Source organism: Urocitellus parryii, chromosome 5, assembly GCF_045843805.1.
Source record: "Urocitellus parryii isolate mUroPar1 chromosome 5, mUroPar1.hap1, whole genome shotgun sequence".
Classification (NCBI taxonomy): domain Eukaryota; kingdom Metazoa; phylum Chordata; class Mammalia; order Rodentia; family Sciuridae; genus Urocitellus; species Urocitellus parryii.
The window spans coordinates 75,506,297-75,525,807 of NC_135535.1; the positions used below are offsets into that span (position 1 = coordinate 75,506,297).

At 32.0% G+C, this 19,511-nt stretch overlaps 1 protein-coding gene across 1 annotated transcript in view; it reads left to right on the forward strand.

Annotated features, from left to right (window-relative positions):
• Positions 1–19,511, forward strand: part of Kif21a (kinesin family member 21A) — a 145,280-nt gene that overhangs the window by 76,786 nt on the left and 48,983 nt on the right. Inside the window, exons 7-12 of the mRNA XM_026393914.2 lie at positions 1,140–1,255; positions 4,718–4,913; positions 5,318–5,507; positions 5,871–5,934; positions 11,074–11,277; positions 16,578–16,616. Coding sequence (XP_026249699.2) covers positions 1,140–1,255; positions 4,718–4,913; positions 5,318–5,507; positions 5,871–5,934; positions 11,074–11,277; positions 16,578–16,616 — 809 coding nt within the window. The remainder of the gene's footprint in view (positions 1–1,139; positions 1,256–4,717; positions 4,914–5,317; positions 5,508–5,870; positions 5,935–11,073; positions 11,278–16,577; positions 16,617–19,511) is intronic.

The following is a 19,511-nucleotide window of genomic DNA, read 5'->3' on the forward strand; positions in this document are numbered from 1 at the left end:
TCTTCATTATAAAATTGGACATTTGTTCCTGCATAAAAGTAATAGCATCACTAAATTTCTGTGGTGCTGACGACATCAGGTTGTGTGCTTTCTGCTTTGCTTCTCTTCTACCCTGGATGTGGGGTCTCCAAAAATATGTTCCCCCATCCTTTTTTAATCTTTGCTCAACATTTGCTCAAATATCAATGTGACCCTGGTGTTGGGGCACTGCAGCCCTCCCAATACCATGATACTCCACCATATATTTGCATGTTGTATAAAAGGGCATGACCTGGATCCTGGACTTTGTGTATTGTTTTAAATTTCTTAGGAGATAAAATTATGTTGGTATTTACATGTGGGTTGTCAGGGAAAGATAAAGTCATTGCTCTGTTTTCCTGTTTAGGCTGTTGAGGCATGTTGAGACATATCTGGTAGTTTCATTGTGACCAGTGCTTAAGACTGTAACTAGCTGTTTAAAAAAGGAGGATCAAGACACAGTACAATCCTGATGCCCCTCACTGTATGTTTTGGTCATAGCAACGACATAGTTATAGATATTTGTATTACTGAAGGCTAGTGTGGCCAGTTTTAGATAATGCTTATCCTGTAAATGCTAGCTCATTGACAGTAGGAAAAACAGTATGGGTGGCAGGAGTAACTGTAGACTTCAGCAATTTAACTCATTATTCATATTATTTTTAAAAAATGAATGCATAGCATATAGTTTCATTGTTATTTCTAAGGGTAGTTTTACTTTTACATGAATTTCTAATTCAGAAAATTCATACTGATACTTTTATTGTAGTTAAAGTATATTTTAGCCACATAAGGGGTCTATATTGCAACAAAAAAGTTTCACAGGACTGTTTACTAACTAAACATTTTGTTTCTTAATTGAGTTGAGAAGAATTTACAACATGAATTAATATTTTATGGTAATATTTATATGTATATGAGAAGTAATACTTATATATTTTGAATATTATTAGTTATTAGTACTTAATATAGAAAACTGAAGTTTATATGTACTTGAAAATACAAATGTAAAACAGATGTTCTTATATTTGTCATGTCTCCATTTTATTTTCTATAGTCATTCTTTATTTAAAAGTGTTATAATTAGTAAACATATGTGATTTTTCTCCTCTCTCTTTTAGTTGGCACTTGGCAATGTAATAAGTGCATTGGGAGACAAGAGCAAGAGGGCCACCCATGTCCCTTATAGAGATTCTAAGCTGACAAGATTATTGCAGGATTCTCTTGGGGGTAATAGGTATGCATAAATGACTATCCTCTATATTACTAAATTTTAATTATTTGTTATTTTTAGTAAATCTATAATTCGATTTATAGATTTATAATAACTTCTTTTATTATAAAGCAAATTAATAGGACAATAAACTAGTAGTTAAGTAACAAGTGTGAATCATTATGTTATTATTTCATATAATCCTTATAACATTCCTTAAGGGATTATTATTCCTATTTATAGATAAGGAAATTAAAATCCAGAGAGGTGGAGTAATTTATCAGTCATTTAATTTGTAAGCAAAGTTTACAATATGAGCTGTTTCTACTATACCATTGTTTCTGTTTTAAGTACTTAGCACACAGTAGATGGTACATAAAATAAATAAAATTTTGTTAAAAAATTAAGTGCTATCTTTAAATACTCTTGAGTATTTTTGTTGAACATATTATCAAAGAATCTCCTCAAAACTCAAACTTTTTTTTTTATATACGGAAAAAATTTTTTAAATGTCCACTGTAGGAAATATAGAAATATAGAATATTATATAGAAATATATTTGCTGGTTTTCAACTTTCCAGTCCTTTGCATTCTGACATGGTTCATTAACTAAGCACATCCTTTTGGTAAAGCATTCCACTTTGTAAATGTCAGCTCTTTGACTTCCCAACTGGAAACATTTTTGCATTTAAGGCAATCATAGTATAATTCAGGCAATGATAAACAAGCACAGCAAATCTATTTTACAGTGTTTTTTTTTTTTAAGAGAGAAAGAGAGAGAATTTTTAAAAAATATCTATTTTTTATTTTTTGGTGGACACAACATCTTTATTTTATTTTTATTGGTGCTGAGGATCGAACCCAGCGCCCCTTGCATGCCAGGCGAGCACGCTACCGCCTGAGCCACATCCCCAGCCCTTTACAGTGTTTTTGATGGTCTAAAATTCATTTACTGAAAAAAAAATCATTAGATACTCTATAATAATCTGGTAATTAAACTTCAAACTTTCTTTATGAACAACGATTATTCAAAGAATTTTGGATAATGTTAAATGTATTTGATTTGAGATCAGTTTGTTTTAGAAAAAAGGTTTTTATAGAAATAAACAGCATTTTTATATTTTTTCCTTTTATGTAATATTGGCATTGTCTTAAGTCATTTCTTTTATAGTATATCCTATGTGTGGACACAGTTTTGCATCCATGTTGCATATTTCTTTTTAGTGTTCTACATTTTCAGTCCGAATTTCTATATTAATCTGATCAAATTTTTTTGTTATAACTAAACAGAAATTTTTGGTTTAAAATGTACATTTTTCTAGTTTTTTAAATTGTGGTAATTTATTGTATTTATTTCTTAACTTTAAAAAAAAGCAGAGATGTTAAATGACTTTCCAAGTATATATACTTTTGAGTACTTCGCTTCCTTTGAAGGGTTGCTTGCTCTTTAAGCACTCTTAAAATATTTTTACTGCAGATCTTGAATTCCTGTTGAATTTTAGACAGGCTATAGCCAAATAGTCTCAGACTTCACCTGTTTCCTTAATGAATAGTAATGTGTCTAGGGAGATGAACCCTTCTAATTTTACTTTTAGTGTACCTCAATTTCTGCTTTAAAATGGTAGGATTGAATTTCTAGTTGAAAAGCATTGTGCTTAATTTAAATTTCAGAAAGCAAAATATCTTCATTTTTTAAAGCTCATACAAATAAAAGAAAAATTTTAATCAAGGTGTTTTTATTGGAAATAAGCTTCATATATTTATGTTAATAATTATGTGTCTTTTACAATTTTTTTAAATACAGTGACTTTTATATATTTATAATGTTTAGCATTACAAGTTTATACCAAAGATTCTAGAATATACAGAAAAATATAAAGTATGGATAAAAATTAGCTATATTTCTGTTGCCTAGAAGTAACCACTGCTAACATTGTGATATATTTTCTTCCAGATGTGTACTATAAATTAATATATGACATATATAATATAGCATGTTTAAATGATATCATTTCCTTTAGAACAGAATTGAAATTATTGTGTGAACTTTAAAAATAAATAGCTTTAAAGTTTGAGTTTTTCCTAAGTAAAATCATTTTTGAAATTTGTATCTTTTGGTTTTGCTTAATATATCAACTTTTCCCTATACAATTGATTTTAGCTAGCTCCTCGAATTCCTGACTTTTGTCATTCTTATCAAACTTTGCAAGATTTTAGTGCTTCTCAAAATATTTGTGAAGGACAAGTCCCTCACCCCTCCCCACTTAGTGGTGGATTAATAAATATTGTGCATGACTGCACTGTTTACCCCATTTATGACTCACCATGTGAGTTTGAAAACACTTAAACTGGTTTGCACTCTATTCAGTGAGATGAGTTCATTGATTACAGGATTGATTACAGAAAGTTCAAGTGTTAAGTTTCTAAAATGCTTATTCTTAATTTCTTTATTTATTGTGGAAAAATAATAAATAGCAGAATGGCACTGAACTGGGAACCATACCCTGAGTTCTAATCAACATCCATAAAACCTCCCTTTTATTTGATTACTTTATCTTCATCAGAAGAGAGAGAGGCAGGAGTTATTTCATCTAACTTACCTGCAATAAATATTAGGTAGACATGCACACCACAATTATTAATGACCTAATATGGTACAAATATTGTGTTGTATATTAGGAGGCTACAGATTAGAATTGAAAGGCACTGATTTCTACCAGGACAGGTGAATTAGATCTCTAACAACAGTTCCTATCCATTGTTTAGTTAGAAAATACAAGTGCCTAACAGAACCTCCTTTTGTTTCATTGACAGAAACAATAGCTGGGGCAGGCTAAGCATTTCACTAGACCATGTTTTGGTTAGCTAAGCAATTTATCATGACCATAAGCTAATGTTTCTAGTGTAATATTTTCCATTTTTCCCCCTAATATATAATCTGGTTGGAAACTATGGAACTTTGATCATTCAATCACAAATGACATATTATACTGTGAAACATAAGGATATAATATTCTCTTTTTGTGTGATTAAATGTTGTGTAAAATTATTTGCTGGCTCAAAAGTCAAGATTTCAGTGACCAAATAAAAGGAATAAATTTCAAAAATATTGACATATTAATGAAATTATTTTGATATTCAACTTATTATATTTGTAGATAATGTTAGCTTATTGCCCGTATTGCTTCTGAAAGTTTCTGTACAGAAGTGAGAAACAAATGCATGTGTTTGTTCTTTCTCAAAGCATGTGGGTCAAAGAAGAATAATACAAATTAATTTTCCCCAATATTACCTAAAAATACAAAATTTTTTCCTTTAAAGATTAAAGATGGCTTTAAAGCATGGGGGCTTTTAAACTTGATTTTATTTTTAAGTTAGTAGCATCAATCTTTTGGTATTTCAAAGAAAAGAAACTATTTTAAAATGAACATTTCAGCATTTTATTTGCTTTTATATGTAAACCTAATTACTATTTGTAACTTTCAGCCAAACAATCATGATAGCATGTGTCAGCCCTTCAGACAGAGATTTTATGGAAACCTTAAACACTCTGAAATATGCCAATCGGGCTAGAAATATCAAGAACAAGGTGATGGTTAATCAAGACAGAGCTAGTCAGCAAATCAATGCTCTCCGTAGTGAGATCACACGACTTCAGATGGAGCTCATGGAATATAAGACGGTAAGCAAATGGGGTTGTTAAATTTTGTGATACATCTGGGGCTGGCTTGTGTGTATTCAGGGACGCCATTTTGTGATGGTTTGCTTTTTGTGATGTGACTCTGGAGTCACTTGATTTTAACTGTGGAGGTATCTGGAAGTAGGACTCTCTACTTGTGGTTGGTGTTAATGATGTTCAGTCCAATCTAACCGACCATTTGTTCAAAATAGTTCTTACCCAATCAGTTTTTTTTTTTTTTTAATGACTAATGCACCATGAAGGGTTGTAGCAGAGGGGATCTTTTGCCTTGGGGCTGCTAAGATAAAGAGCTCTTGGTTATCGAATTGTATAGTTCTGGAGTTAAACAAAACTCTTGTGTATTTAAGGCTCCTCAACAAACAAGAAAATGTATATTTTTTTCCCAGGGTAAAAGGATAATTGACGAGGAGGGTGTGGAAAGCATCAATGACATGTTTCATGAGAATGCTATGCTACAGACTGAAAATAACAACCTGCGTGTAAGAATAAAAGCCATGCAAGAGACGGTTGATGCATTAAGGTCAAGAATCACACAGCTTGTTAGTGATCAGGCCAACCAAGTTCTTGCCAGAGCAGGTATGCCTTTGCGTGTAGAGGGATGAATGAGGGATTAGCTTCTGGATGGCAGGGAACATTGTGTTAATCACCTAGAGTAGTCGAAGTAGAAATGCCAAATGGTGTGTATCTAATCTGTGATTTTAAGTTAAATACCTCATTTTAAATAATAATAAATTCTTCTACAAACAAAATATGTCCTTTGCATCATATTATCTTATGGTCTGCTCATCTAAATTAGGATAGAAAATTTGCTGTAAGAATTGTGCCTTAAATTACTGTTGTTTTATCTCCAAACTATTTTCCCTCCTGTTTTGTTGACAAAAAAAAAAACAAAACAACTTAATTTAAAAGAAAATTTTAATTTCATATTTTATTTTTCAGGTGAAGGAAATGAGGAGATCAGTAATATGATTCATAGCTATATCAAAGAAATTGAAGATCTCAGGTATAGTTTTTCTAAACATAATGCACATGTTAGTATGGATTTTACAGTATTATAGTGTATCTGTTTGTTGGCTTATTATACAGCAGCTGTTCATGGAAATATTTCAGCCCTTTGGACATATTAACCTTAGAGGACTAGGTACTTGCCTTTCCCACAATGTCATATTCCAAGCCACTGTCCTCTTCTCTCTTCCCATATTATCCTCCTATTCTTATTGTTATTCCCTTCACTGGTTGCTTACCTAACCTGATATATTGTACAGGCATAAAAGATGTTGATAAAGCTGACTTTGGTGTCTTTCCTGACTATGCTTCTTTCTCCATAATATTAATGTCTACAAAGTCACCTCCAGATTTTTGAATTTTCTATTAGTCTTGTTCCCTCTTCTTTAGCCATTCTTATGAGTGAATCATTACCTGTCTATCAATTATGCCTGCCTCTCTTTGGTACATTCATTCACATGTCATGCAGTGTAGTGCACATGTTGACTATATATCAATGCCATGCCATGACATAAACAGTGAAGTTTAGGTAGGACATCATATATTAATAGTAACACATAGTAAATAGAATGACAGAATTTAGTAAAAGGATGCCCAAGCATGGTGTGGGAATGTTGAGAAGACCAGAAACCCAGGTTGGGGAAATAAGGGTGAAAAAGGAGGTCAGGGACATTAATTATTTTTCCATAAAATTTTAAATTCCATGGTTTGCCCGGATGACTGAATTATTTTCCCTTGAAGTAAAACTCTAGTCAGCTCCAGGTAGAAGCATCTAAGTTCAAATCTCCCTTGGTTATCTATCAAGTAGCCAGATAGGAGGAGATCATCTTTTGCAGCTACCCTAACTTGTCCCCATCTTGCATTTGTGTTCTCTTTCCCCTCTCTTCTTCTTGCTATTCTAGAGGTATTGTGATAAGTATTGCCTCCTCTGTTTCTGGCTCCACAGGGCACAACAGATCCCCTAAATGTTTTAAAAATCAAAACCAAAAGAGAAGATATCCTAATGTGGCAATATAGTTATTCAAATAAACATAACTTTTATTTTATGTGTGTGTGTGTGTATATATATATATATATAATTTTTACTTTCTGTTTGGCAGAGGACTTTGGGGCCTTGTGTCCTGCTCAGAAGTTAAACTGGACTTGGCAGTTTCTACCTTTCATTGACTGTGCTTTTCCCTGGCTACTGTTCAAAATTCATTCTTGGACCAACATTTTTTCATTTTGTAGACCCTATCTTTACCATTCCTTGAAACACAACTGGTATCTTTGTAAATTTCTGAAGGTCCTCTTCCATCAGTGCTTCTCCTTAGCTCTTTGTTTCCTTGGTGCTGGCCAGTTGTTAGGGCTGATTGCATGTTCTGGTTCTTGCAGTTTATTTCCTCTTCTCCACCCTGTTATTCTAAGGCTGTACTAGGCTTGATCTCATTATTGAACAAATGATATGACTAGTATCTCTCTTTCCTCGAAAACTGCCTGAGTCATTTCTACTCCTTTTAGTGGCTGAAAGCAGCATATAGCCTCTTCCTTCTTCAAGGTTTTAAATCCAGTTCTTAATCCATTTTGAGAACAGACGTGACTCATGAGCCCTGAGTTCAAGGGTTGATCAGATCTTTCCTGGTATAGGTTAATACCTTGTTTCAGGTTTCCAACTTTGATGGCTCTTCAATTAGATGTGTCCCAACCCTGGAGAGTAATCTTCTAGAATCCCAGCATTATAATTTACTATGTAAAATAATTTACATATGGGATAAACTTAAGTTAAACTTGAATTCAAATTGGATTACCTGGATTAAAATTTAAGATTTTATTTATTAATAAGGTGTATGACCTTGGCCAAGTTACCTAACATCTCTGCACTTTACTTTGTTCATCTGTAATAATGACATAATACCTGCTATCCTCACAGAATTATTATGGGCTCAAATCAAAGAAAAAACATCTAAAGGTTCTTAAATTGAAGGGTATTGTAAAGGTCTAATTTTATTATTGTTCAGATCCAAGTTCTCACATTCTGTTTTTGCCTTCTAAATTCTACTTTAATCCGTATTTCTGTCAAAACTTGGTCTCATGAAGACTTTTATTCACAGCTGCTTAAACTTCATGCAAATTTATATTGACCTATTGCCCCTTGGAAATATTTTTATTTTAAGTCTTATTGTATTATAAAATAATAGTAGTTACCTATAAATAAGTTTCCATGCCATGTTATTTATTTATTTATTTATTTGTCATAGTTGGACACAATACCTTGATTTTATTTATTTATTTTTTATGTGGCACTGAAGATCAAACCCAGGGCCTTGCATGTGCTAGGTGAGCACTATACTACTGAGCCACAGCTCTAGCCTGTCATGTTATTTTTTAAATCCTTGTATTTTTGAGTTATTAAATTTTTTGTAGAGATTTTTGAGCCTGTAGGAAAATATAAAAAGATAAAATGACTCATATTCTCACCATTCCAAGAACTAATGTTAATATTTTGGTATATATCTTTAGTAGTTTTTCAATATTTTAATAAAATTAATGTCAGAGTTTATATGCTACTCTGTTATTCTGTTTTTTTAAATGTGATATTATATTATGAGCAAATGTTATTAATTATTTTCCTGAAATTGTTTTTATGTGGCTCCATATAGTACTATCATGTGATAGTAATTGAGTTTTTAAGTCCCCTATTACTAAATCATTACTGTTTCCAAAGTTTTGATAAATTCTTATTGTTTGTTAAATAGAGCATTAGTAAGGCTAGTTTTAGATTCATTATGTCATAGATTCTCATAACAATCCTAAGAAAAGTATCTACCTTTATCTCCATTTTATAAAGGGGAGAGAGGGGCTTTTAGAGACTGATGGCCCAAGATCCAGGGAGTGCAGCTGAGATGCGAACCCTGTCTGCCCCTTTCCAAGGATGTCTGTCTACTTCCTCTCACAAATCATTGTCTAATCTCCTATAAAGGAAATGTGGGAAGCAACAAGTGCCAGGGTAGCTGAGTGTGAAGAGAGAGAAAGAAAAAGGAGGGGGAAAGAGAGAGATATGTTCCCTCTAGAGCCTGTACAAGAAGTGGCTTCTGCTAATGTAGTCTGGGGTTTATGGAAGTGAGCCCTAACATTTTCAGTGTTTATCAGCAGCACCAGAACCAAAGAAGCATTGAATATGCCCCTACCAATGCAAGCTTTTAAAATCAGGCAAAACCCAACAAAACACAAGTCATCTTTCATCACATAATAATCCAAACAATTCAAATACAAGTCATTATTTTTTGCTGATTTATTGTTTTTCATTCTTAGCATTCATTAATATGGATCCAGGCCTTGTGCTACATTGAAAATCTAGGAAAGCATAAAATATTGCTTGTAGTTTTCTGTTGTTTGATAATCATAAATATTGATTTTGCTTTTCCAAAGTTAACCTGAGTCTTTTTCTTTTTATTACACACAAGACAATAGTGGAATGCATTGCAATCATGATTATTCATTCATAGCACAGTTTTTTGTACTTAACTTGCCTTCTTGATTAAAAAATATTAACAGTATTATATTCAGAATTTTCTTCAAAATAACTTTGAAATCTTTATATATAGGTATTTAACCATTTATTTTAAAATTTAATTAAAAACTTTTTTTTTTTTTTTTTTTTGGTACTGGATAGAAACCAGGGCCTTATGCATGCTAAGCACACACTGTACCACTGGGTTATACCCCTACCACTATTTAACCATTTAAAAATGCTAAAATTGTTGTTCTACTCATACATGACACCAGATATATTAAACAACAAAAAAAAGTTCTTAAAAAATGTATGGGACAATGACGTGAAACATGTTCACTGATATATGTGTACTCTGTTTCTAGCTGGTTTCAAGAATATCATAAATTGGGGCTGGGGATGTGGCTCAAGCAGTAGCGCTCTCGCCTGGCATGCGTGGGGCCCGGGTTCTATCCTCAACACCACATACAAACAAAGATGTTGTGTCCGCCGAAAACTAACACATAAATATTAAAAAAAATATATTTTAAATAATTTTAGTAGTGAAAGAACACTGAGCTGACTGTTCCTTTCAGAGCTTAAAGATTGCAAATAATCTTGCATTTTCTTCTGAAAAAATATGAGTATAAAGCAAATGTGCTTAATAATATAGCGTTAAGGCAGGGGTAGGCAGTATGTTCTTCTCACCATTGTGCCAAATTAAACTTGAAATTCTATTGTATTGAAGTAGACAATTGTGTTCTTGATGGTTTAAATCAATACATGTAAAGGTATTGGCTTAGAGTTCTCTCTGAATCCTTTTTTTTAAGAGTTCAGGATCTTTTAGGATCTTATTATTCTGTGTTTTCACTTACTGCTGCCAGTATGTATATTACTCCCGTTGTTACTAGGATGCCTGAGCAGACAAAAGCATGTTTTCAATTATCAAACTCTGGTTTCCTTGGAGATACCATTTTTTCCCACGCCACATTCAGAACCAGATGTCAGTCTACCAGTTAGGGGCAAATTTGACTGAATATTCCTTGTAAGGTTTTTGGAAGTGCTATTCATTATGATGAATGAGCAATTGAGACTGTGGGGTCCATGCTGCTTCTATATTTTAAGTTTAAATAATGAGTTTGTAAAGCCAGAATTCAAGTAATTTACCACTGGCTTCTGAAAGTTAGAATTATTTTGAGCACTGATCAGTGTGATTTGAGATTGAGATTTATACTTATTCAGTTGGAATTTTAAAATGTCTCAAGCATTAATATTTGTAAGCACAATTATTTTGAAAAACTAAACCTTCAACAACCTTATAGCAATGTTGAAATTAATTTCAGAATTATTTTTAGCATGCAAAACAACTCATTTAAAATGTTCCCTATTTATTTCTAAAGCAGTCAAATTTATAGAAAAAAAGTAAATGGTTGGTTACCAGAGGCTGGAGAAGGTGGGAAAGAAAGAGTTAATGTTTGATGGGTACAGAGTTTTGGTATGAGAGGATGACAAAGTTCTGGAGCTGGTTGGTGGCCACAGTTGAATACAGTAGGGATGTGCTTGGTGTTGCAGAACTGCACACTTAGAAATGGTTGGGGTGGTACATTTTATGTTATATATGTTTTACTATAATAAAACATGTTCCTTATTTAAGTATATTTTTGTTAGGGCAAAATTATTAGAAAGTGAAGCAGTGAATGAGAACCTTCGAAAAAACTTGACAAGAGCCACATCAAGATCGCCATATTTCAGTGGATCATCAGCTTTCTCTCCCACTATATTATCTTCAGACAAAGAAACTATTGAAATTATAGATCTAGCTAAGAAAGATTTGGAGAAGCTGAAAAGGAAGGAAAAGAGGAAGAAAAAAAGGTAGTATTATAAAATCAATGTTATATGAATACCTGTTTTTCTTTTCAGGATATTTTAATTTGTGATTGCAATGAGTATACACAGTAAGTATTATCCCATATTAAAGAAATAATTTAAATTAGCTGCCAATGATAATTATACACTTATTAATGGATTATCTCTACTTATACCTAAGAAAAATAAATTTAATTTTAACAGTATGTTAATGAATTTTTATTTAGACTGTGACAAGATAATGTTACTATTAGAATTTTTTATTTTATTTTCAAATAGCTGCTTTTGCATTCCATTCATCTTGCTTTTCTGCAAAGCTCACTGTACCATTACAAATCAGTGTTTCATTTTTTTCCCCATTTCCTAATACAATTAAGTAGTATCATGGTTATTCTAATTTCTGTCTAGATTAGTTTAACTAAAGGCTAAACTAATCCATCAAAATGTCATTTAATGTCATTTGGTCTCTTAAGTATTTTCTGCAGGGCTTCTAATTTGATCATGTGAACATTATCCATGCTATATCAGGCTATCTGAATCTTCCAACAAGGAGTTACTCAGCTTTTCACCACTGTTTTAGGCCTTTTCTTCTTTGCATCATGACATTTCTCTCTGAAATCAACTGCGTGTAAAGAAGAGGAATAAAATAAAAATTTGACTACTCATAGTATGTGAGTGGTTAAATTCTCATAGTACTCACAAATTCTTTTATATGTTCACACATTGATTCTATAGTGCAGTCAATATGGATAATAATGTGAGTATATTTTGAACATGCCAGTTACATTTAATCATTTTGGGCTAGATATTCAAAAGCAGGCGGAGCCATCTCATTTACCACATGGTTTGTTACAGGGGGAGAGCTTTATAGAATTATCATTGACACAATTCTATTTGCTGTTTTGCTCAGTTTATTTAGAAATTTATTTAGGCACCCAGGCATTTCTTCTTTGAACAAAGTTATAGGAAGTTTAAACTCTTCAGATTAAGTCTGCGTTGTTTTTGTATTAAAAAAAGAATGATTAAAATAATTAATTCAAGGAGTTGCACTTTTATGGTTAGGAGGCATTGAATTCTTAAGGTACTAATGGCTTAATAGGTGGTTTTCATGGATGACTGATTATGGCAGCATTAAGAAATGTATAATGATTAGTTCTCCCCTTGTGGAAGGCAATTAAAACTGAAATAATGATCATAGGATTATTGAAACTAGTTACTCAACATTCTACTTGAATGAACATGAGACTCAGGCACATGACTTTTCATTTACTTGTAAAATCCAATTTTGTAGGTGGTCAAAATGTCAAAAGGTTTGACTTGTTTCTAAACCCAAGGTAGTTAGTGTTTATGAATAAGTAGTAAGTAAGTATGAGTAAGTGCATACTTTTGAAGGTCATGAGCCTTTTCCTTTGAAGTTAAGAGATATTGCTTTAATAGCTTGTGAATATGAATAATGAAAAATAAATAGGAATCCCAATAAAAATGCTGGTTTTGATATTTTTATAGTGGGTGATATGTACTCAATATCTCTGGTTCAGGTTGTTTTGTGATAATGCATTGTAATAAGCACTTTTGACTGATAAACTTTACTAATGGGAAAATACTTTAGTAATAAGATGTGTCCTTTTTTCTTTATTTTGGAACTCCTATCCATTGTAAGGTAAGCAGAATTTAAATTAAATAGCAGTTACTTCAAGCTGAACAATTACAATTCAGTAAGTATGTTAGTTTGTAAAAATAATTCTTATGATAAAGAAAACAGTAGGTGTTGATAATAATAGTAACTCACTGAAGGACTGGATTTAAATATAAAACCTAAATGAGGAAAATAAGTTATTTCCTAACAAATAGGGATATAATTGGAGATAAAATGTTTGTGAGTCAAAAGAATAAGCCAGATAAGAAAACTTAAAATGAGAAAAGCAAATTAATAGTTCCTAAAATTTATTATCGAGTACTTTATAGACCATGTTTACATAAGTGTGACACTCTTATAATTTGTGAAAATAGAAGATTTATCTGGAGATAAATTTTATGAATTCATATTATTACATATACAAATTTATAGAATTTAATGAAAGTTGTCTTACTACACTGTAGACAAATGTTTTGGATTGAAAATGAAAACCAATTATTTTACTCAGGTTGATAAAGCATTTCATTCATCACACTTTGATCTCAGTAACTTTTAGATGTATGTAATATAAATTCCTATTTTAAAACATAGATCAGCTCTCATTTTAGCCAAAGGATTGAAACAAAACAAACACACAATGAGCCAGTAGCCCCAGAGTGTTCAGAATAACTGCAGCTGTGCTAAAGCTGGTGTTTAGTCTTCCTCTGGAGCTTTCTAGAGGCCCAAGATCCTGCTTGGATTTATTGATTTGGGATCATTTGCATTGTAGACCTCATAAATTCATCCATTTTGTCGACAAAAGAGTACACTGCAAAATTTGGTCTCTGCTTAAATTTGCACAGACAGTTCAATGATAAATTAATTGTTCAGAAGTTGGGACAAATTTTTATAAATGCACAGTATTTGGTATATTCATATGAAATAATTTTTGACCAATTTATAGTGTAGTAAGAGCAGTTCACATGGGACCAGGAAAAAGCAAAAAAAGCAAAAAAAATCTTTCCCTGTCTTGGTTATAGGCCAGCCTTTGGGGGAAAATGTGAATTTCTGCTTTACTTGTTCATTTTTCCTGATTCTCTATGTACCCTTGCTGCCTCAGTCTATTCTCTTGTGCACACTAGTTCTCACATCATTCTGCCCTATCCAGAAGTGCTCCACATTTCAAAATCATCTGCTTTTCTCCTCTCATCTCCTTGAATTCAAAGCCAGGAGCAAAGCTGACTAAAAGAATTCATACTGGGAAAATGGTTGATAAGAGAGGACACTTTAATCCAATGAAATTTCAGACAGTGGAGCCTAGTGAAGAAGAAAACCAAGCAAAGTAGGGAGGATGTTTTAATCCTCCTTCAGCTGAGAATTCCTAAACCTGTCTGGGGCTTGATCTTTGGCATAGACTGTTCTGAGCTGTCATGGCTGTCACAGCTGCTTACCATTGGATCTGCATGTTGTTTAGAAGTTCTTGTCTTTGAATTTACTGTTTTGTGTTGCTGGTTTGGTTTTAGTAGCTGTGGGGTCTCTGACAGTGTAAAAGTTAGTAGGAAGAGTGTCATTTTTATGTGAGAAGCTGAATTTGCATTCAAGGAGGATGCCAAAAATTAATTGATCTATACAAAGGCAGATATCCTCTTCTGTTATCATTCTTACCAGAGCTGAAACTGATAGTTAATATGTGGGGTTTTAAGTGCACTTCTAATTCTTTGACCTTGTTTTTGTGGACCTAAAAAGAAACTAGGGGTTTAGGTAGAAAAAAATAGGGGACTGTCAAGGCTCATAAGATGCGCTGTTAACTAGGTTATTTGCCTCTGAATGATTGCATAGACAATGTTACCCATTTTTCACTTATGTAAATGTTAGAATTGTTGGCAGAATTTCTTTTTCAGCATTGTATTTGCACCAAATAAAATAGAAACTGAACTCCTCTAAAATATGGAAAAGGTGTTGGATTATCAGTTTATCTCTGCCTCTCCACTGTCTTTTTGAAATATTGATTGCAATGTTTTTTAAAGACCCAATTGGAAAGACATTTAAAATTGATCTGCTTTTTGGTTCATGCGATCTACACATTTTAATATAGTTCTCTTTTGTAAGGTAAATAAAAAATCTTTATATTGAAATAGGAAATTTGGGCTTATAATTAGGGAACCATATCTTTTGCGCCATTGAAGCTCATTATCATCATGTAAGCCTAGTTTAGACTTAAAATTTTGTGCATATAAAAAAATTACCATTCACACATTTAGTTCCATGTTTTTGGATATCTAGCTTTAAATGACTTGCAATAAAATGAAAACTTCTCTCATCCTTCAGACTGCACTATATTCATATTTAGTGGTGTTGGGTTGAAACTCTAAAAGCACCCAAATTTCTTAAATGATGGCTTACTTTCCTTTTTCTAACTGCTATACTCAACCATTTGATCCCTGGTTAATATCATTCTAGACTTTTTTCTTTTTTCTTTTTTTTCCTTTTAGAAAGATTGCTAGTCTTATCTTGTAGTAGCAGTATATGTTGATTGTTAAAAAAAAAAAATCACAGACCAAAAAATTAAAAATTAAATGCAAGCATACACAGGATAAAATTTAAATGAGAAGAACTGGCTTAATGAAATAAATCATACCCCAAGCTCAATCTCTTCATTTTTAAATATTGATGATAACAAAGAATCATTTTGGAATTCTGGGCAGAAATTCGCTACATCCAGATTGCTATATTCTTAAATAGAGCCTGGCATCTATTTTTTGTCTACATGACAAATAATGAAATATGGTACATTCCATTGAGTAGTGCCTTCCCTGCAAGATTGTGTATGAAATATTCCTTAAGTTATATTTCAAAGTCTATATCTACAAATTTAAATTTTTTCTTATACTTTTTTGCTTAAAAAAACTTACTAATGGAAAGCACTATAGTTTCCATTTTATTTCCACTTTGCCTTAGGTATGCCCTTTTGGTAGGTAGCTTATGATAGTACAGTAAAATCCTTAATCCCAATGTTATGAGACTTTATTTTCAATTAATAAAATTACAGTTTTTCACTGATATCATAACAACCATATTCATTTGCCTGTATACCATTTCATGTATAATTTTGATAGAGAATTTTAAAATTTAGATTTAGTGATGTTCACATGTAGTATATTAAAACAAAAACCAAGTTTTTAAAAGTAGCATTCTAGTATGTAGTATTAGTATTTTCATATTCTGGTATAAAGGCATTACTTTGTGAAGATTTTTAATGATGCCATTAAATGGTCTTTTGTAAAAATTTTAAAGAAAGAGACTATCTCATTGAAAGTGGGCTTTTTTTGTGGGGGTAAATTGCGAAAATTGATCCATTTCAAAATTTCAAAAGCAACAGCATCTCCATACTCATACTACTTATCAACTTAGATAAATTGAGACTGTACATTTTACTGCTGAATGATTTCAACTGATAGTCTCTGTTTATTCTTCCTAGATAAAATGCTACTTGATTTTCTGCTTATTTTTTATTCATACAAAATGTATTGCCTTCTTACTGTGTATTGTCCTTTGATGATATCTTTTAAAATTTATTTTAAAGTCTTCAAGCTCATGTATCATTTTTACCTTCTTATCACTTTCGCTTTTTACTGTCTGGTTTGTCCTTCATTGGCTTGGCCTTCCAATACTGTGCCTCGTGATTTTGAAGGCTACAGAAACTTGAGGAAAGCAATCGAGAAGAAAGAAGGTTGGAATATTTCCCAGGTTTTTTATTAAAATGTTGTTTAAATACTTAGTTGCCATTAATAAGGAAATGTGTTATAGATTTGTAGATTGCTTCAGACTAGATTAATTGTATACTCCTAAAAATATTGATGATTTTTACAGAAACGACAAAGGTACCAAAAACATTTTTAAGGTACATTTTTAGGAATAAAAGCTTCATTAGTTACTTAAATTAAAATCTAGGTAATTTTATGGATTTTTAGAGTAAACTGTCATAATTATGATGATGACTTAACTTTTATAGTACAAAAATGAGCAATACCCTACCACTGGATTTATTTTTTTAAAAAAGCCAGTAATTTTGTATCTTTCAGAAACATGTGAGCAGAGTGGTAATTATTGATTGGGCAGGAATTAGCATTTTTGGTGTAGCACTTCGGTGCACATGGGTGGGCCTCTTTCTCTTTTCTTCCTTATTTGGTGTAATCTGTTAGAAAACATGACAACAAAAGCAAAAGGAAACTGTGGCCTTACTATAGATAAGACTTGTGAGGTTTTCTTAAGATTGAACTAGAAAACAGAAATTTGCTTTTAAAATGTATTAGGAAGTGAGTATCAAAATCAGGATAGATTCCTTATTTCTGTTCGGAATCTGAGAAAGCGGAGAAGCTTATTGCTGAACTTTAATGAAAACTTGCATTATGATTATGATTACTTGAATTTGGATTATGAAAATTTGAATTATGATTACTTAAATAAGGATCAAGTAATATTTTACTTCTTATTAGTACTTATCTTCATAGATTTTCTAAACAGATCTCCAGGTTATATATCCAAATTGATTAAGAAAATAAACTACTTTCAAAATAATATTTAATTATTTTAGAAACACCACTTTAGAAATTTATTTCTTATTTAAGATAAGAACTTGAGAATTTTTACTGTGCAACTAAATGAATATTTCACCCTAACTATCCCTATCTTAAAAACTTTATTTTCTTGAAATTATTTTATAATATATATTTCATAATTATATTCTATACATTATAATTATTCTAAAATTTCTAAATTTATATTTCATCAGTCTATAATTTCTTTAAGTTTTCTACAATTAGAATATAATTCTAATTGTCTGTAGATCACACTAGAACTCACTGAATTATTATATATTTAGGATAACATTTATCATTAGAATTAAATAAAAGTATTAAAATTGTGAAATTTCTTTTATTTTTAAAAGGTGAAATAAGATGCAACATTAAAGTTATGTGTGGAAGCATTTTACCACCTTGAAAATATCCTTTAAACGTACTTAGCAAATAGTTTACTTGCAACGTTAATGTGATCCTTGAAGGATATCAAAAGCTATGCAGTTTGGTAGACAGTATTTCTCAACCATAAATACATATCTCTGGGGATTAAAAAAAATAAAGATTCTGACTCAGTAAGATTGAGGTGGAGCCTTATACTCAGCATATTAAAAAGGTCCTAGTGATGCACATGCTTCAGGTCTGTGAGCTGAGCTTTGAGTGAAAGCTTCTAGAATACTGGCCTGGGAGTCAGAACACTTGGTTTTAGTTTCCTGTAGGGAATTAACCTCCCCAGGCCACAGTTTCTTTTTTATTTACCAAATGAATGGGTTCATTACTAATTTTACTTCTAGCTCCCAAGACTCTGATTCTATGTGAAGTGCAAATTTGTTGAGAAAAACTTGAATATTTGAGTATAATAATTTTAAGTATCAACTTATATTTTAAAACCTGAATTCTTCAAAGTGATTTGTAATGGTGAATTAATCATGTAAAATCAGGACAGCTCTTTTTTTCTGCATCAGAGTGGCATAAACAACTTATAATTCATTATTTAATATATATGTGAAAGATAACAGTTATGAAGCAGGATATTGGTGACTTGGGGAGAGCAGGAGTGTGTATTCAGTCAAATATTTGGAATAAAATGGTCCTATGGTTACAAATCTGAGCAAACAGGGTTTTGGGATGGATCTTGAACTAATGAAGGAACCAACAATAAGAAAAATTGTAAGCTGCAATTGTTGTGGGTGATATAGTGATATTCCATGGGGTGGGATAGGGAGACCTGAGGCATATGTCTTGCTAACATGTTCTCCTTTGCTAGCTCTAAGCCTTGGTCACAAACTTCAAGTATGACAGTATTTGAGTCCACTTTGCTGATTTTTTAATATGGTTGGATGGAGGGGTGATTTCTTTTTAGATTTTTAGCTTGAACTGCATGATGGTGGTAACCCCAGCAGTCCTAGTATATTATAAGCAACCTAAAGAGGTATTCAATATATCACATAAAATTGTTTCTTGTTTGACAGAAAGGTTCTTTCTGGGTGATTTCTAAGTTTCTTCAAATTCATTTTTCTCTAATAACACTCATCAAAAACCGTGAACAACTTACTTGACTCTAGTTAAGATTCTTTTTCTGCTATTCTTACTGGCACCTTTTTTCTTACTCCAGAGATGTGCTGTCTTCCATGCATCTAAGTGCAGTTTTCAAACCTTACCATTCTATTCCAGCTTAACTAGAGTGTGAGACACATAGGCTTATTAAAACAGAGGTGCTCATGAAAAGTCATAGAGATTGACTTATTTAGCAATACTTCAGTATATTTATTGTGTGCCCTTTCTGGGTACTGGGAATATAGAGCTGAGCCACACATGCTCTTTGCCTTCATGAGACTGTCATTCTATTGGGAAAGACAGACATCAAATAAAATACTCACACAAGTGATCATATATGATGAAGTCAGAGAAGTATTTATAAGGTGAAAATATTTATATTTCTATGGTTCTGAGTACAGAAATATCTGGGGATAAGAACCTAGAGTTAAGCTTTTGAATTAAATGAATAATAACAGGATCTAAATGAAACTGTTTTTGTTTTGCCTATA